Below are 21,101 nucleotides of genomic sequence, written 5' to 3'. Positions count from 1 at the left end.
AAATTCGATGACTTTTTCGTGCATTGACCACCACCTTAGTAGATTTTAACGTCCATCAGTAGGTACATGTAGGTAAATACAACAAAAATATATCAACAAATATTAACCTAGAACCTTCATCTGATTACGAGTAAAAGCTTACTCTATAATGAACCATTAAAAAGGGAATAGAATGAAGGTTCGCTTTTACATTCTTTTCGATTAGTTTCATCGCAAAAATCCTCATAAACAATCCTTGTAATCAGTTTTTTTTATTTATTAATGTATAAAGAAAGGTCGTTTAACGACCACTATTTATAATTTATTGTTGATTTTTTTCGCATCTTCTAGTTGGCTATATCGTAGGTCTAGGTACAGAACAGCAGAGCAGAATTAAGGTACCTACTCGAAATTTATAATAAATTGTTTACTAGTAAAAATCTCCCGAACCGGTTTCTAGCGTCGGGCTGGCTCTTTATAAAATTCTTAGTACCAAATTACCAATACATTGTTTGATTTTTGATTGAACAGGTTACTGTCTGAATTAAAGGTATTCGATACGTGCATTCCATATCACTAAGTATAGGTACTAATCCAGTAATCCTGTACTATATTTTCAACCTTTACGTATTGCTCACATAATTTTATTTAAATTGCGAATGCGAATTACTTATATACTTAAGTAAGAGTTAAATGTTCAAGTATTTGACGTCCGATAACTTCCAGATAATTAAAAAACAACTTGAAATCGCGATAGTACTTTACATTGTTTCAATTAGGTACAAGAGATTATAGGCTATAATTTCGTGCCTGAAAATAGCTATTAGTACCTACCTATATTCGTATAAGAAGTTTTAAATCAATAGCGAGAGACGATTTTATTATAATTATATTCTCCGTATGATATTAATTTTCATATTATTTTTTTATTCTCTAGTTTTAAAACGATCGTGATGTAATAGACTGTTAACTCACAACGTTATCTATTGAAAAATATGGATGTTTTTGCTTTTGAAAGTCCACAGTCTCTTCGAGAATCTCATAGACGTGAAAAAGGAGAAGAATTAGAAGAAGAATCTTTTGATGATTGTCCACGTGAGTTTCAAAAAGTAGAAAAGTCGTAGATTTTGATTTTCGCGTCGGTACCTATTGAATTTTGAAAAATGTAGATAGTGGTAGCCGGTAGCTATAGGTAGTTTGTTTCTTTGAAAGAAATGCGGTTGGTGGAAAATTATAATGTACCTAGGTAGTTTAGTCCATTTGAAGAAAAAAAATTATGAACAAATGCATCTTTTTGTACCTAAGGTACCTTATCTTTTGAAAAATGTGAAAAAATAGTAAAAAAAAATGTAATTTTTAAAACAATATTTTGAACCAGTTGAACGACAATGTTTGCAATTTTTATATCTGATGAAGTGAAGTGTTAAGAAACAAACCCCTTCAAGAACCTACCTATATATTTTAAAATTGAAAGAATTGCCTATTTTTATTTAGAAAAAGGGATTAGACAGACGCTGATTCCCATTCTAATACCAGTTCACTCTCAAAACCTTAGATTCGAGGATTAAAAAAAAACACTAAAAACGACATCTGGTTTTATTTCTGACAGCTGGAGGCACCCCTTTCACAATTTTAGGAAAGTCCCTCGTAACCAAAATTTCAGGCTGTGAAATTTAATTTCGGATTTTTGGCGAATTTTGAAACATTCGAAAAATTTCCCAAAAAACGGTTACCTATACTTATTATGACTTTATTATGACCAATATCAACTTACATTATGCAATCACTTTTGTTTCAAACTAAACAAACTAGCGTGACAATAATTGTTTAATTTTAACCTTCAAACTCAAAAACAACATTTTTTGAGCCATTCTGGAGCTTTCATACGCAAGTTTTCAAATTTCCTTAAAATTGAAAATTACTGTGATTAGCTCGATCTTCTCGAGTACTCGTATTTTAAAAGATTATCATGAGATTTCAGAATGGATATAGATAGTTTTTTTTTTTTTTTTTTAATATTAAACAGAGAATTTTTCAAAAGTTTATTATTATTTATTACTCGTTAGATTAAAAAATTGCGTAATCTTTGGCCATTCCAAAGTTCTGAATTTCCAAAACAATTTCTAAAGATTTTTTGTATTTTTTCTGGATTTACAAGTAGAATAAAAATTCAATTTTGAACTGACATGTCGAGTCGATACCTACACATGTGGAATTCCATGATGATAGATGAAAACGTTTGAGAGGGCACTAACAAACTCCATTGACATCAGCCAAAGTTATAGGTTGGTGCTAAAATTCACTTGTTTAGGGTAATTTGAAATTATTTTTGAATTTAGGTACCTATGTACCTAAAAACTCGGTGGAGGCTCCTGAATGACCAAAAAAAAATATTTTTTGACGATGGAGTTGAAATACAATAATTATTTATTGCACACTGGATGGTGCGTTTTTTTAAAATACTTCTTCGAATTAATTAAAAATCTACCATAAGTGATGACAATAACAGTGACAACTTTTCAATTTAATTTTTCGAATTTAAAAAAAAAAACTAAAAAAGTAAACACCGATGCTTTTATTTCTTCAGTTTTATATCACTGAAAAAAAGATGACTCAGACTTTTATTTGTATTCAAATGACAGTTGGTTATTCATGTAGGCTATGCAATTAGTTCTTAGAATAAACTTCTAAAAATAAGTACCTATATTACCTATTTACTGACTTTAAAATTATCAAATTGCGCAGATTTCGTACGTATTTATCTCATTCGTGTTCAGTTTACTCCATTTTACTCAATTTTACGCAAGTTATAATCACCTCGTATTAAGTAGGTAACGTTTGAATAACCACTTTTCTAAACAGCTGGTGACGATAACATAATAAATTTGCATTAGGTAAAGTGTACTCGTAGGTACCCACTTCTGCTTCATATCGTTGGGCATAAGCTATAGGCTAATTACGAGACTGAAATGAATTTTATTAATTCAACGCGAATAATCGACTAATTTTCGTTCACCGTGAAATTTTTTAATAATAGGTAAGTAGATATATAAAATTATTTGCCCACGGTTTATCGATTTGCTGTTACGATATTGAAAAAAATATATCAGACTCGTTCAAATTATCAATTCGTAGGATAGGTAGGTAATCCACTATTCGGCGGTAAAATTTAATATCTTTGTTCTTATATTTTGAAAAATCGATTTTCAAATATTTATTCTTCGGATATAAAATCCGAAATTTTATATATTTTTTTATCGTCATACGACATTAATTATCTTATCACATTTTATGTGACAAGAGATACAATTCTCATCGTTGTTGAGTCTAAGTATAAGACGAAGACTTCTTGTCATATTACCTACTTAATTACTTACAACGAGACGATAATTTCTTATTACTACTGTACGGGTTTATAAAAAAGAATGCTTAATGCCGAGGAGTGGCTTAAATCGTTCGTAAGATTAGAATGTGTCATTAAAAGTACTTACCTATTGAAATGATAATTCATCATGTGACAAAAAAAAACTTCATCGTTACTGACGACTTTTCACCACACATATTTGGGGACTTGGTGCTGAAAATTTTATCAACGTATGCAAAAAAAAGTGGTAGATAAGTTCAACGAGAGTTCAATTGGAAATATTCTGGGTAAATTACCTCGTTTTGAAAAATGTATCATATCTTTTGTCTGGGCATTAGTTCACTTGGTTAAATACGAGTATCTCGTATAATCCCACGCAAGTGTCGTAGTCGTAGCCTATGCATAAATAGGTATTTCAATTACCTAATATTAGATTAAGCTTGTGATATTTTTTTTTTTTTACGAATTGTTGGCAATTTCGAATGACTCCTAAAATTTTCACTTCTCGGTGGAATTCGGAGTTGATTCGAAACTCGAGCGAAGCCTATCTTTCAAAAGATCATTAACGGTATGTAAATTTACCTACATCAAAGACGACCGCGAATTCATAGCAATGCTCGAGTCGCGTTGTTGTATAGGTAATAGATTGTACAAATTCACCTGTAACATGACCCAGCAAATTACTTGTCTGCGATATCTATTCATTTAAGGTTTATAGATTCACCTATTGCCAGTGAAAAGCGCGTTTTCATTCAAGGCTGAAAACGGATTAAACGTTTGCCTGTCCTGTCCAATATGTGACGCTTTAATTGATGAACGTATTTCCCTGCAGGTTTTATTTTATTTTCTCGAGCCAAATGACCTCACAGTTGATATGTCGGTACTTACGTGATTATTGTTTTTAAAACAATCTCGCAGGCTATCAGTACGCGAATTTCGTATTGTTTAGCATATCTAAGAATATAACTGCAAATTTTCAGTAAAGGAGTCTCATATTAACATAGGACGTGTTTAATGAACCGGTTCCAGATTGAGAATTCGATACTACCTAGTCCAGGTTTGGGTTTTCCTTGCTATGGTGAAATTATATGGGGACCTCGGACATTGACGTCATGAAAGTATACAAATCGTGATGCTCGTGTCAGCTGGTTTTTTTTGCAATAATTTGAGGTCGATATTGCACTTTTATTTGAGAGAGAATTGCTGAAAATTTTACACACCTTTCAATCATTCTAAGAATGTTTTAGGTATACCTACCTACCTAAGAACAGAAGTTATTTTAAAGATGATTTTTCTCATTTGTGAAGATCGTGACTGTAACTTATACTTAGGTACCTACTTAGTCGTCATATAGCGTAAAAATTAATACGATATTTTTAAAATACTAATCGAACGTTTTTATGATGTTTTTTTTTGTCTTTTCTGACGTGGTGTTGAAAATATAATATCTACGTATGAAGGTACTTAAGAGGTTTATTGTAATAACTAATTTACGCTTCTCGAGTTATTTAACTTATTCAGTTATGCACACGTTATTGAATATTAATTTGCAATGATTCATCATACTAATTTACTTAGAACTAGTTAACCTTTTGATGTTTCAATGAGTATTGAAAGATAGCGACATCGACATATCAAATTAGTGCACATAGATCGTTTTATTTGCCATCACTGCCTCGTGATTTTTTTCCCCTTCAACCAAAGTTGATTAATCTCATTGACCGGTCGAGTGTCTGGTATGATTGATGGCTGCGTGGTTGTGTTGAAATTTGGCACGATTGGTTTGATTTTTTTATACTTAGTTGGAGTTGGACTAAAAATTTCGAAGAACACTTGTAAGAAATAGGGTTGCAAGATAGGTACCTATCAAATTTTTGGACGTGTTCGAATCCTTTAGAACGGCAGTTTTTAAATAGTTGCACGAGTCTTAGTAAACTAGAATCTGAAAAGTAAATTGAAATGAATAGATTTTATAAATATGTATTATGTACCTTATAGATGTGTCCTTTTTGCAGGATTTTGGCTGATTTTCGATAATCTGGATTTTGGAGTTTTTTAAAATCTCTTTTTTGAACACTTTTTGTATTTCGTTCATCAACTTATTTCAATAAAACCTTGTAAGTCTTTTTAAAAGTCAAATCTAGAATCCATTTTCAAAAACTACTACCCCACGCAGATTCTCTTGGATTCTAAACCTGCTGAAATCCAGATCCTCTTCATTTCTTGCTGAACATGACAATGAGAAGACAGTCCTGAAAATTTTTCCATAAATTCGGATCAATTGCTCTTTCATGTTACCTAGATGGAGGAGAAAATTTATTCAACTTAATCTATGGAAAATTTTGCGTAGAATTCTGGTATCTGATCAAACTGGTTTTTATCGCTAAAAAATACACACAGGTATCCACATAGAGCATTCCTGATAACACTAGGCAACTTTTTTTGACTTTTTTTTTTTTTTGGTGTTTTGGTTGAAAATCGGCTTGATTGATAGTTTAGATCCTAAAACAAAAAATAGAGTAAGTTTTTTAAATTTTAGTTGTTTTTGTGGTCAGGATGAGAGACTGTCAAAGTTGCGAAAATGGCCGTTTTTGGCCTATTTCAAGAGTTTGTAGCGACATCCGTATTATTTTGCGAAAAAAACCAAGGCCATTTTCGGATTCTACGCACTTTTTTAAGTAAACTACTTTCCCCGATTTTTGATTTTCGAAGTTTCGAACGTATAAAACTAATTTTTCTAAATACGAAAAATTCAATTTGAACTCCGAGTGAACACAATTCCGCGCCACGATTACGTGGTGGAGTAACGCCAGAGTCGCTCGCTCTTAGTTTTAAAATAATTATACAAATAAAAATCTTCCGTATGCGCTTGAAACTTTAAAAATCAAAAATAGGGGAAAGTAATTTACTTAAAAAGTGCGTAGAATCCGAAAATGACTTTGGTTTTTTTCGTAAAACAATACTGATGTCGCTACAAACTCGTGAAGTAGGGCAAAAACAGTCATTTTTGCAACTTTGATCATTCTCTTCTGACCACAAAAACAACTCAAATTGAAAACCCCCACTCTGTTTTTTGTTTTATGGTCTACAGTATCGATTAAGCCCATTTTCAACCCGAACACAAATATGTAGTTGCATAGGTAATGTAATTTTTTTCAGGAGATAAAGCTTTGTACCTACAGCAAAATGGTTTATTTTTTCTAGATAGGTAGATGAATTTATTATTTAATCAATTACCTAATCATGTAACAGATCCTATTGTTGATACCTACCTATATATTTTTTTTCAAAAACTGCAAGTGATGCGAGATGATCCAAAAGACAAAAGAGTCTCTCCTTTTCTAAGTCTAATTTTATACTCAAAACGCGATAATAATAGATACTTTTGGTACCTACTTAATTGTATGAAATTTTTCATTTTAAAGAATAGGTAAATATATCGAGTTGTGGATTGAGAACCAAAAAGATTCTGCTATTTCTTTAAATGCTATGTAAGCACTCACTCCAATTTTTTGGGCAATCGTTTTGTTCCCATTACCATCGAGGGCATGTGATGATTTTTTGACCATAATGGTGATGGGATTCTAAGATCGTGGAATTCTGAACTCTATTGAACAGCCCTTCAAGTTTTTGTAAAATTGCAGTTTATTTTTGACTCAATAAACATATCCATTTTTGAAAATTTTTATAGAATTAGGAAAATGAGGAAATATTTAATAGAATGCTGATTTATTTGACATTTCCACGAATGACCCCTCTCTCCCTCAATCGCTCAATTTTTACAAGATTTTGTTCGAGGTAGCTCGTTATAAAAATTACAGGAGCGATAAGCTCGAATTTTCAGCCAAGTCTCAAACTGTATAGTAAATTTATTGCTGCAGCCTCCCAATTTGATTAGAACAATTTGTGGTTGTTGATTGACCATCTTCAAAAGTTACCCCGCGATAAATGTTCAAAAGTGGAAAAAAATTCATTCACGCGTGTGTATTTTTTGAAAACGTCCTTTCTTCTCCTTTAAATTCCGATTCTGCAATTTCAAGTTCAGAAAAACGAATATCTACAGGGATCATTGGGTAGATGCTCCTTTGAGTGCGTCACAGGCAAATTTTTGTTCTGATAGGCAATAACTACCTACATCGAACTTCCAATAACTATTCCTTTATTACCAGCACCTTCACTCATCAAATTTTCAAAGGAATAGATTACCTACATAGAAATTGATTACCTACTCGTCTTCATTTTTCTCTCTCAGAATTAAACAATTTATTTGGATTTTTATTATTCTTGTAAATTTTGTGACTGGCCGATATAGTCATTACCATTACTCAGCTATTGAGTGTTAAAAGTACGTCTATTTTACAATTATTTACCTATATCTATGTACCTATCTGTTGAAGTTTCGCAGATTTATTATTGAATGCAATAAATTATTACTTATCAGTTCTTCGAAATGTTGTTGTTTAGTGATTCAGAAAAATCAATTGAATTACCTAGGTACGTAAGAGGCCAACCGCAATTTTTGAATCAATTCTTCTACACCCGATACCTAATTTTCATTTTCATTTTTTTTTTTCATCGGTAATCGTTCGGTTATCTCTTCAACTTGGAAATAAAGCGAACTAGATCTCTAATCTTTGACCAAGACCGGAGCAAAGAGAAAATTTCGGAGGTATTTTCTAGCAATTAAAAATTTCTACTACGAATTTTGAAATTTTCACTTGGTACTTATTTTTTTACATTTCAATACTTGGGCGCTGAATTTCTCAGAATTCTCAACACATCGTAAGTTTGTAAAATGACCGAAAAATCAACACGGGCTAACGCGGGTACGAGAAAGGTCAAGGTTCACGTGTCTCTCGACAATACCGTCTTGTACCTCTACCTACCTCTTGCTCGTCGCCTGGAGCCTTTATATTTTTTCCATTTATTTAATTTAGATCGTCCTTGCAAAATCCAATTTAATCTTGCTTTTTTCTTTGGCCGTTTTTTCGATACCCAGAGCCATACTTTGAGTTAGTTACGGCCAAAAGTAACCAAAATATTTACATCGTAGGTAGGTAAACTGATTTCGAAATACTCGTTGGTAATCTAGGTATCTGCCTCACTTCCTCATCTCCGAAATCTTTTTATCGTCTCGTCGTTTTGCATACCAATTACTTACTTTTTCTTAACGTAACAACTGAATCTATTTTTCGTCTCTTTTAAACGAAGTAAAAAGTATAATTCGTACCCTTGAAATTCCCTTTTGAAACTCCACCTGGGGGGGCTTATAACATCCCATTCATCAAATCCAGTTTAAAGGTAGGGTATATTACTATATTACGGAGTATTCAAATACGAGTATCCCTCGACGTAGATATAGGTATCCCAAGTCATGAATGTCTGCACTTCTATTTACCTACAGTATGTTTTGATCAAGCTGTACCAGATCAAGTTTAATAGGTAGCTAGTATTACTTGCCCTAGGCTAAAGTTTCAATTTTTACTCTCGTTTATGTTTATAGTTCACAAAAACAAGACAGGTTCCGTTATTATACCTACGGTACAGATTTGAAAATACTTTTGGAACTTTTTCCCTCGTGTTTATTATTTGGACAGTCTAGATGCTGAAACTTATAAACAAAATAATACAGTGTGAAGGGCATCTCGAGCTCGACGTCTGATAGATTTTTTTTCTTCACATTTGGTCTGCCTTAACCTTGAATGTTAAGTCGGCGCATTATGTCTTGTAAAAGAAACGTGAATTTTATCGAGTTTACGTAAATTTAGTGTAAAAAGAAACGTCCATATTGCAACGATCAATTCGAGTGTTATAAATTAGATATTTTATTGGTTCGAAATACATCGACACGTATTTCAGTACTACACACGAGTCAAGTATGTGTTAATTTTTGCGCATGACTTGCGGACGTTCGTAATAATACCTACCTAAATGAAAAGAATATCACGTCAAGTTCACTGAAACGCTTCCAGGTACGTGCTCTCCTACTGATGGGATGTAGGTGTATGACCTTTGGTATTCGAATGCTCGTCAGGGTTTTTAGTGCACCTTATGGAACGTAATATATGTACGAACAGATAAGAATAAATGTGATCTGAAATTTGGCACGTAGAATGATTTGAATCGGTAGATATCTACCTATTTAATATATCTAGGTACCTATTTAGTTAGTCATTGTATTTATACTGTAGGTGAATGATTAAGTCGTTGACTTCGTAGCTAATGGAATCGAGAATGGAATTTCCTGTTGCATTCGAAATTGTTGCAATTTTATCCCAGGGTTGGAAATGATTGCTGGTCTGCTAAATAACTAAAGCATCGCGGATGAAAAATTTAAATAATGGGCGTACCTATATGGCTAGGACAATCAAACAAACGTAAACCTATAGAGTTTGTAAACAATCTTTCCATTGTCGACCTACTAAACATGTACGAGATTCTCGCCGGAATGAAGGTAGGAAATTACAGGAAATCGATGGTGTTGTGTAATCGATGTGAAGTGGACTTGGCGAAGATCATTTATCGGTTGTATCATAACTAGCTTATTATTTTTCCTACAAATATTTAAATTATACCCGTCTGATTTATCCAATTTTAACGACTCGTTGTGAAAAAAATTAACAAGGTGTCCCAACTAAAATCTGCTATACGTACCTATCAATCAGGACTTGGGTTCGATTTGGTAACAATTAATGTCTATTTTGGCATCTTCAGCCCTAATTTTCGTTTGTAGTACGAGTAATAAGATGATCATAAAAGGTTCTATGATGAAATTGAATTGATTAGGTGAATTATTCCATTCGAAACTCATCACAGAAACATTTTTGTGTAGATAGAGTACCCTAATCGATGCCAATGTTATATTCAAACCAATTTTCAAAATAAATGTCCATGTCATGTCCCTTCAAAAGAATCAAAATAGACTTGAAACGTGAACACCCTATTTCTAAAAAGGTTTTCGATATGGGGACAACATTTATGTTCAGATGGATTACTCAAACTTAAAACGACTTCTTGTGTTTGAAAATTGGAATTATACTTTTCCCCTTAGTGGATAAATGTAGATATCTATATATTGCAATTTAGTGACGTAGGTAGGTATGATAAACAATTGGACATATGGTTGATTTTATGCATTAATAGATAGGTACATAGGTACACATATGTTACCTTGATGGGTTTACTTTGGAATTCTAAGAATAAAGTTCAAGAATATGTATTACCGGGTTACACGATGGTGGTGTTTTTGCTGCATAGACTGGCTGGTAATGGTTGTATCTATTTCTTTTTTTCCTTCAGCATTTTTTTTCTAAGAATAACATATGAAGAATTATTATAAATTAATATTACACAGCGTTTAATAGGTTAGTGGAATATTTGCGATGAAAGTTTTGCAATATTGTGTTGTATTATTTTACGAATACAAACGCGTTCTTATATTCCTTTATGAGTTATATGATCGATTTGTACTTGAATAAAGAAATTAATCGACTCGACAATAAATTAATTAAGTTGGTATTTACGTGGGAAAATTTTCCCAGAGCGGAGAGAAAAATGAGGAGGTGTAGTATATGGTATTTTATTTATTGTTAATGCAAGAATTTAAGGTACGAAAGGAATTACTTAATTGCAACCAATTACAATTTTTTTTTTTTTTTGAAAACAAGTAGGAATTTTGAAATATGATTGAATACGAATAAATTGTTTCGAGAATGATGAAGCGATATTTGTTCAATTGATATTACATAGGTACCTACTGTAGACGAAAATAATTCAGGAGTAGGTAATGTAGATATGTTGAGTAGGTACTGGTACATAAAATGGAAGAAGCAACATTTTGTCTGCAGAGTTGAAAATTTGAAAAAATAGCCATAATTTTTGACATTATGGGAGACTTTTAAGAACATTGAAAAATTGCTGTCTGACTTTTAAAAACTTCGATAAAACTGTATACTTAGGTATATTTTAATTTAATCATACAAAACTAGATAGACAAGTGTTAATAGGTACCTAATTTTTTCGTGAATTTTCTTGCGAATTATTGGTATTTTTTCGTAAATCGTTAACGAATAATTTTTTCGTAAATTACTGGAATTTTTTCTCGGACAATGCTGGATTTTTTCTCGAAAATAACTGGTAATTTTTTATAAATAATTACTTAGCGATTATAAGTTTCTCGTTTAAAACAAATTTTAAAAAACAAAAGAGTGTTTTAAACCAAAAAAAAAAAACAATAAAAATGTTTAAAATCGTTTTTTTTTTTAAACCGACGTGTTCTTTTTCAACTCCAATTTTCTATAAAAAAAAAACACTTTTTTTCCAGTTTCTTGTAGAAAAAATGGAATTTTTTATTTATTTATTTTCATTTAATTGAGTGAATTGTATTTTTAGATTTTCACTTTTCTTCTTGTAGGTACTTTTACAAATTTTGTGTTTTGATTTCAATTTTTCAATATTTCTTGAGCCTTATAGCAACTTTATTACGTCAAATTTTAAAAATTGATGACTGGATAACGGATATTTGAAAATCTGAATCCAAAACACATGAATTTGTATTTAAAACACACTCTAAACTTGTTTAAAACGTGTTTTAAAAACAGTTTTTAACAAGGAAAAAACTGTTTTAAAACAAAAAAAAGTTTGTTTTTTAACGTTTATTTTATTTTTTTTAACACGTTTTTGTACAACCTTGGATACTGATAATTTATGGTAAATTTTTGGTGACTTCATGTTCTTAATTTTGGAAACTTTTAACACATAACTTGTAATTTTTAGAGTGTTACTGATTGCTGGTCAGCATGATATGACGCTAACATTTGAAAATTTGGCACAAGATTATTGAATTCTTAAGTTACCCTTGATCATTTTTTCAAGTATAAATACAGAAAACAGTTTCTGTTTTCTAACTAATGCTTTTTCTATAATTTTGAGCCACAATTGCCACAAAATGTTACTATGATAATTTTTTAAAAAACGTTTGTCTCTGCAGGCTAAACTAAATTTAAATCTTATTCAGTGCATCAACTTTATGTTCGCAAAGTTTTTTTTTGAAAAAATGAACTTTTCAATTAAAAAAAAAAAATTCTGTACTTTTAACTATAGCACTCTTGAAATTTTCAAGAAACTTATCTATTGAGGTTGTAGATATTTATTAAGTAGGTATTTCTAGTCCTAGTTAATGCAGTTTCGATTCCTCATGGCTTTCCTTTTTTAAAATTTCACGCATTTTCTATATTAGCACATTCCTCTTACGCTCAGCAGGCTTTAATCAATTTGAAATATTTCTGCCTGTACGTATTAAATATTCATTTTATAATACGCACTTAATTGTAACGTTTTGTAATGATCGTATTGCGACTTTATATGTAACCGAGTTCAAATTTGTATTACGTTTATTGAAATTGTAATGGCATAATTAGCCTACATTACGGCGGCAGGTTTCATGTATTCCAAAGTGTTGATGACTAGGTTGAGGGTATTGTTTGATTAAGAACCTGTTTTTACTTCGGTCTAACTTGGCGATTACTTACACGTTCAGTTTGTTCATTTCCAAGTTATACATACAACTCATACAAGTACTCATTCTAAAAATTTGCTTCCTCGAAGATAAAAAAAAAAATTAACATAATAAAAATTTTAAAAAAATAGCAAATATTTGTTCGTTAACAAACGGGTAAGTAATTGTTTTGTGTCTTCTTTGAAATTTAAAAAATCTACGTCACTAGTGAGGTGGTTCGACGATCTCATTTTAAAAATAAGGTATCTAAATTAAGTAGGTAGGTATCTTATTCATTGTGCGGATCGGTTACGTAGGTAATTTCAAAAAGACTCATGTTTCACGCTTTGAATTTTTTCAGAGCTAATTTATGAATTTTTTTTCATAACTAGGGCAATTACAGCTCCAGACTAAAGACCTTGAAATTTTACTTGTGTGAAAATTGAAATTACTGCGAGTTAGTACGCGAGATTAAATTTGAAATATTTTGTTAAATTCGTGATATTGTATGTAGAAAAAAATATGCAATACGAAACGAATTCGTGTTGTTTACATTTTTTTAATATGAAGAAAAAAAAGCTCGCTCGTAGTATAATTTTATACAAATATTTAAAAAGAAATGGAAAAATACACAAAAATTATTCAATAAGTGTGAATTTTTTATGAAAACACATGTTGAAAATTTGCATAGGTGATTATGTCTTGTACTCCTAGTGTTTGGTTTGTAATTGCAATAAGATAGGTATCCCCACTGCACCTTCATCAACATCAGATTCCTCTGTATTACGAATAATTAGGTAGGTATTATACTTACGTTCGTATGGCGTTCGCGGAAAATGAACGTTAGTCGAAGATTTACCTTGCTAGAGGACGTTAACAATGAAGAAGAACGTTTCGGAGACCACGACGATGATCTTGAAATACGAGTTGTCGATCATGATCATGAAATTGAGAATCCAATTCATTGTACTCGGCCGTTTCATTGCTCCGAAATTAATGTGAATGATCTTCGTAATGTTTTGTCTTCCAAGACACCCAATGAACTTGGGAGTCGCAGTCATTATACTTATATCTGTATATAGAGGAGAGGATAAGGCGCCTATGTAAATCGTTCGTTTAATCGAGATTTTTGCAACTATTTTTGTTTTCCGTGTCATTGAGTCGAAAGTGTACCTATATATTAATCGACGATTAAAATGTACCGTGAAATAAAATGTTAATGGCGAAGTAGTAATTATCGAGTTTGCGAAATTACTACATTCGAATGTGAGTAATATAATATGTTAAACAAGGACGTAAATTTCATTTTCCTCTCAATGATTCCAAAATAAACACGTAAGCATGAGTAGTAGGTATGTCCCTCTACACCAGGGCGTGGCTACCCCCCTCCACTACACCAGGGGCGTGGCTACCCCACCTCCCCTCCCCACGCTTCTACAAAACCTTACGAATCAGTTGGTTTCACAAACCACCCCACCTCACCTCACCTCACCTCACCCCTACAAAACATTACGAATCAGCTGGTTTGTGAATCACCCCTTCCCTCCCCTCCCCTACCCCAACGAAACCTCGCGAATTGGTTGGTGGCAGGCGTATGGTTTCTAAACCCCCCTTTCCACCCCCTACCCCTTTGAAACCTCACAAAAGAAGGTTTACACTGAAGGGGTTGATTTCTAGGGGGTTGGTTTTCAAAATTTAAATATTTTTTCACACAAAAAAAAGTAAAGTAAAAAAAACAAAATTGAAATATTTTTCAAAAAAAAATAAATAACTGAAGCAAATAAAAAAATTAAATCAAGTACTAACTTACCAAATGAATCAGGTGTGAAGAGAAACGAACTCGAATGTTGAAAAAAAAAGAGCAAGAGGAGCACGCAACACGAACACGTCTGAACTGAACACAGCACATGAGAAGAATGACTGAGATGCTGGAAGGGTTAGGCTAACATTGCTGACGCAGAGCGCGCCACATTCGCTTCCCCCACTCCTACTTTTAGATATGTGCACACATTTGATTGGTGGTAGGTGGACAGATGTTGTGTAATAATTCTCAGAAGTTCTAATCTTATCTTTATCTACAGGAAATGAGTCAGCAGCTGGTATTCTTTCTAATGATTATTTTATTGCTATATCTAGCCAGTATTCTTGGAATTTCTTATCTTATCATGCTAACATGAAATGAGTCAACAGCTGGCATTCTCTTTAATGGTTATTTTTTTTAATCTTTTGTCTAGCCAATTTTATCAGAATTCCTTATCTTATCTTTATCAACAGGAAATGAGTCATCACCTAGCATTCTCTTAAATGGTTATTTTTTTTGTTTTTATTTTGTCTAGACAGTACTCTCAGAAGTTCTAATTTTATTTCACCAACAGGAAATGAGTCACCAGTTTCAACTTATATGAGTAGTAATTCAGCTGGCATTCTCTCAAATGATTATTTTTTTTGTTTTGTCTAGCCAGTATTCACAGTTCTTATCTTATCAACAGGAAATTAGTCATTAGTTTTACTTATATTAATTTAGTGAGCATTCTCAGAAGTTCTTATCTTATCAGCATGAAATTTGAAGTGGATTATTTGATGATTGGCTGATGTGCCTTAATCATGCTGAGCGGGGGTATGGAAACAACCAATCATACTGATTCAGGTGTATATAAAATAAGCTGCAAATGTTTAAAGTGGTCAGTTTGTAGCCTGGTGGCTTTCAGTGAAGTTCTACTTTTGTGCTTAGTATGTAGTGCGCTATAGTAGTTCAGTGAAATCTTTTTGTGTTGTGATTTGTCAAATTTGAACTTTCTTCTCAAACTTTTTTGTACTAATCTTGAACTGTTTTTTTTTGTAAGTATATACACAGTAATTTCGTTTTGTTTTTTTTTAAAAGAGTTTACAGTATTTCGTTTTTTTTGTGTATTAATCTTGAACTGTTTTTTTTAAAAGTATATACTTTACCATTTCATTTTTTTTAAATTATACTGTGATTCGCGTTTTTTTTAAATACAGAGCAATGGCATCTGAAAGAATTGGTAAGTGAAACTTGATTTTGTATAATTTTGGTATTGGGTATTTTTTTTGAAAAAAATAACAGGTGAGTAATTTTTTTTGTTTTTTTTTTAATAGAATTTGATAGTGAAGATGATGAATGGATGCTCACTGCCCTGGATGTGATTGATGATGCAAGGCCTACTATTACTACTACAACTACTACTTTCTCAAATAACCAGAATGATAATGTTGTTATGTGTGGAAGTGGAAACAACAATGCAACTAATGATAGCTGGATTCATATCCTACCTGATCCTGGTGCAAGTACAAGTGGTATTAGTACACAGCAGAACAACAACAACAACAACAACAACAACGAACTTGAAAATAATACCAACACCAACAGCAGCAGCAGCAGTAACATCATTGATAATGACAGTAACAATAAAAGTGCAGATACTGTTGAACAAATGTACGAAGTCTTATCATCAACAACTTGCCATAATAAACAATTTAAGAAAGATGCTACTGAAATGAAGATTCAGATTAAACCAATAGCCAGCGACCCTCGTCAACACATCCAGAAGATATTCGATTCAATTTTGGAAAAACATCTGAATGATGTACCTGAAGATGATATGATTGGTGTTACATTAGGTAACCAATCATACATGAAGCCTGTGTTTGTAACATTCAGAAAACGTTCGCAGTTGACCACAGATATAGTGCTGGCAGAAGTAGAAAAAATTGTTCAAAGCAATGAACATTTCATGCTGAAGGAGCCATTGGAGATGAAAATTACCAGAGTTGAGATTCCAAGTGGCCAGAAGAATCGTTATAACTTATCATTACTACCATTTGATGAATATTGCCAAACACATAAATACTCCATCATCAAGATTCAAAATGATGATAATTTATGTTTAGCACGGGCAATTGTTACTAGGGATGGGAAATGCGCCCGCACTTTGTTTTGCGTGCGCGCATGCGCGCATATGCGCGCATATGCTCGAGCACGCAAGCATATTCTAATATTATGTACCCCCCTGCTTGACAAGTATATGTAGAAGGTCAGTACACAGGTTACGTTTAATATATTGACAATTCAACGCTCACATAACAATAAAATCAATCATCTAAATAAACATCAAATGTTTCTATATTTGCATCGTTGTCATCGGAGTTTTCACCGGATTCTGTATCCATATAATCGTAATCGTCGTCATCTTCATCTGTCAATTCAGTATTGGAATGATTGGCCTCAATGAGATCGTCATCAATGTCTGAATCTTGAGGTTCTGGGTCTGGCACTGGCACTTTGTTACCATTAACATTACTTCGTTGCGGTCCTGAAAATGAACATTATAATATAATTCAATAACAAGAAGAAAATAGTAAGGAACCAATCACGAATTCTTCAAACGATTCGATTCTAGTCAAATAAAAGCAAACTACACTACAGTCATGCTCCTAGCAATACCCCAATACCCATTACCTACTACACAACACAATTGCAATCTAAATTCGCATGCTATGCTCTAAAGGCGACAGGTACAAAAATAAAGAGTGAAGGAAAACGATCAGGAAAAAGGATAAATTTGTTTGATTATACTTGTAAGAGAAATACGAGAATTCGTATCGCTATCGTTTGTCTTATCAGTTTCCTGAGTGGATGAGCTTGTACTTGTACCACTTTGATTAGAAGTTTTAATTCGCTTAGGTTTCGGATTACATCTACGCTCTTCCAGTTTCCAATTGTGACTTACAAATACGACCTTTAGAAGTTAATATGATGGGAAGAAAAAAATACACACAAAACTGAGTGAAAATGCAATTTTGAATAAAAACTAAAATCTATATAGTGCATTAGCAATTAGAATTATTAGCAAGATTATGCTCAGGCTCAGGTGTGCACAAACGCAAGATTTCTAGTTCCGAGTAAATAGTTAATAGATAAATAATTCAGTAATGCAAATGCCGGCAAAACGAACTATTTCGATTATCATTATATTTAAAATTGTAAATTCAAGCTTTCAGAGTTATATACTAGTATACTACACTTTGTAATTTAAGAACGTTGAGCTCGAACTGTAACATAATTTATTTCAAGTTTTAAGAAAACAAGTTTCCTTAATATGTTTGCAAAACTTACTTTCGATGCTTTCTTCGAATCTAGACGATTTCGTTTCTTAGTATGCGTATCTGAGAAAGTTTTAAAACTCCGTTCTGTCGCTACACTGCTGATTGGAGAGGTTAAAATAAGTTCGGCGATTTTTGATAACGCAGTAGTTCCACAAAGACCCTTCCACCAGCTCAGTGGACTTATTTGGATTTTTTCAACATCCCACAGAAATCTGTGACTCCAATAACCTTCGTTTGATAAGTAATTCGCCAGATCTTGAACAATATTCACCTGAATATAATCTGTAGGAGAAAGAAACAATAAATTTTCAAATAATTAAGAACTTATTTTTGAATTTTGATTCAGATATTTCTTACTTTCTGTTTTGAATATTGGGTGCTGTTCAAAAATCGAATGAATGAATTCCATAGCTCGCATACGATCTTCGTCACTCAAACATTTTCCCTTCGTTTGCGGATCTAACATCGCAGCTGCACAGTGAATTGGTTCTAACATGGCAGAGAAACGAATATCGAGGTCGCTTATCATTTTTTCGGTTACACCACAGAAAATCGGACAATCTTTAAACTTTTCAACAGCTGTGAGTACATCGAGCTTCATATTTTTCAATTTTTCGTACACCGTATGAATCAGTATACCATCGCCTTCGAAATACGTCAACGTTGACGTAATTGGCTTTAATACGTTTTGAGCCGCTTCAACATTCTTCCAAAATTCTGGATTAAGAATCAATCGTTGTACTTCCGCGTCCATTTTAACTCCTGGAGAAATGGCCAATGTTTGGAGATTGAATTTATTATCTAGTAGCCGCTTCAAAGATTTTTCATTCGTGCCCCATCTTGTTTTACAATATAGAGCAAGTGCTTTCTCACATGAGGCACTGAATTTCGAATTTAAAACTTGGCTTTTTCGAATATGATTAATGACGTCGTTCGTAGATTTCAGGAAATCTGCGCATGATTGCGAGCTGGTAAGATCTTTACAGAGCAGATTTAGTGTGTGACAAATACAGTGCAACACAATAATGAACGGATACATGGCTTTTAACAGGTTCTGAGCACATTTCATATTATTAGCATTATCTCCGATTATGACAGCAAATTTTTCAGGACCATATACTTTCATTATATCCGAAATTAATCCTTTAATATAGATGCCAGTGTGTGAGTTATCTTCAGTAAATTCTGAGCGAATAAATACAGGTTCTGGGTGATTCAAGACGAAATTTATAACTCCTTCATTTTTTATATTGGACCATCCATCACACTGAAGATGCAAAATATCAGACTTTCCGATCTCTGAATCAACATTTGCAACAGTATTGATATAATGTTCCTCCAAATACTTTCCTCCAATAGCTTTTCGGTTTGGTAAAATATACGATGGACGAATTCGGTGAAAAAATTCTTTCCATAACTTGTGTTCGATCAATGAGAATGGACTTCCAGTCACCAAAATTGCCTTTGACAGCATACCATTCAGAATTTCCTACAAAATGGAAAAAAAATATATTATATTTTGTACCTTACAAGCTGAGAATTTCTCATTGGAAAATATAATTTGAAACACAAACACGAAAATTATTGTAGGTAAGTAAGAGCATGCAATATTCGATCTCATTTTTGATTTTTTTGAATTATTTTATTACTCACATTCTCTTCAGGTGTGATATTATCCATAAAAGAAACGTGATTGCGGTTATGATTAATTTTTGATGATGTTGAATTAGATTTAGAATTCGATGCTCCGGAGTTTTCAACATGTTCATCACTCTTATTTGAATTTATGTCAACCGTTTGATTCGTAGTCGTAGCTGAAAGTAAAAATTTATAACTTGGTATAAAATCATTCCATGATACATTGACTGAAATAATGATTTTGAAAATTTCAAAAAAATCTCATACTCACAGTTGATATTATGATCCTTGTATAATAACAGTTGATTAGTCTCTTTTTTTTTAAGAGTAGCAGAAGCGAGAGTAGAAAAACTGAGCTTGTTTTGAATGTTTGATCGAACTTCAGAAGATACTTTTTTACATTGGGTGATCACATGCTTGACCATTCTTGTGGCATGCTTCGAATAAATATCGCCACAAAAGTTGCATTTATATTTCGTTACTTCACTCACTGTAACTTCGTTGAAGTAATTGAAAATTTGAGATTTTGGTTTGCTTATAATCGGAGGCATTTTGATTTGATGATATTCATTCACTTTACACCAAACTCGAACATCAAACACAAATTACATTTACATTTTACAATGAGCAGAACATTGAAAATTGAGAATTAAAACTATTTCATATTTGTAAAAGAAATCCAGAGTTTTTATCATTAATTTACTTTTAATCAGGTCACAACACACTACATTTGACTTTCCACCATAGATTTTTTTTTGAGTTTTTTTTAGAAAATGCTCGTGCTCGAGCACATTACCAAAATGCGTGTCCGCGCATTTGAGCAAATGCTCATCGTGCTGTTGCGCGCATTTGAGCATGCCATCCCTAATTGTTACCATGATAGCTTTCCTGAAGAGGGCAAGTGATCCTAAAAACAAGAAATATGTAGCAGAGTATCGTTCGATAGTAAGAATTGACAGCGCTGGTACGAAACAACGAGAAGAAGCTGTAAAATTATGCATGGATGCCGAATTTGACTTGAACACCTTCAGAGGTACACTATCAGATGTTGAGAAGTTCCAGGAGTACTTCAGGGACAAGTACGAAATCTCTGTCTTTGATGGAACAGATTACACTGGAAAAAGATTGTTATTCAAAGGAAAAACCACTAATGAGGCTTATATTGATTTATTTCTCGGAAATAATCATTATAATGCAATTGCCTCAGTAACAGGCGCTTTTGAATGTACATATTACTGCAGAGCATGCAATTGCGGTTTCTCAAATAAAAATAAACACATCCGATGTGTTGGCAAGTGCAAAACTTGCAATCATCAGGACCAGTGCATACCCGAAGATGGATACAAGAGCCAATGTGAAGGTTGTAAACGCCTCTTTACAAGTGAAGAATGTTACAACCGACACAAACAGCCAACATTGGATAATAACAAGTCGATGTGCGATGTGACAAAGTACTGCCTAGATTGTCAGGAAACATATACTTTGTTTGAACATAAACAC

General features: G+C 32.7%; 2 protein-coding genes across 3 annotated transcripts in view; one reads left to right on the top strand and one right to left on the bottom strand.

Annotated features, from left to right (window-relative positions):
• The window catches only part of Picot (putative inorganic phosphate cotransporter protein picot), a 74,847-nt gene that overhangs the window by 2,200 nt on the left and 51,546 nt on the right, over positions 1–21,101 (top strand). The window contains exon 1 of one of the 2 annotated variants that reach the window (XM_065358515.1): positions 960–1,074. The exons of the other annotated variant lie outside the window; for it this stretch is intronic. Coding sequence (XP_065214587.1) covers positions 975–1,074 — 100 coding nt within the window. The 5' untranslated portion in view covers positions 960–974. Of the gene's footprint in view, positions 1–959; positions 1,075–21,101 lie in introns of those variants that run through there. 2 annotated transcript variants of the gene reach the window in all.
• Positions 16,691–18,500, bottom strand: LOC135838734 (uncharacterized). Its single transcript, XM_065354483.1, has 2 exons — positions 18,285–18,500; positions 16,691–18,245 (listed from the first exon to the last, which is right to left on the bottom strand). Exons 1-2 carry the CDS (start codon positions 18,490–18,492, stop codon positions 17,890–17,892), a joined length of 564 nt encoding a protein of 187 aa, XP_065210555.1. The 5' UTR covers positions 18,493–18,500; the 3' UTR covers positions 16,691–17,889.

This window comes from Planococcus citri, chromosome 3 (genome assembly GCF_950023065.1).
Source record: "Planococcus citri chromosome 3, ihPlaCitr1.1, whole genome shotgun sequence".
Taxonomy (NCBI): Eukaryota; Metazoa; Arthropoda; class Insecta; order Hemiptera; family Pseudococcidae; genus Planococcus; species Planococcus citri.
This window is presented reverse-complemented; position numbering and strand designations above follow the sequence as displayed.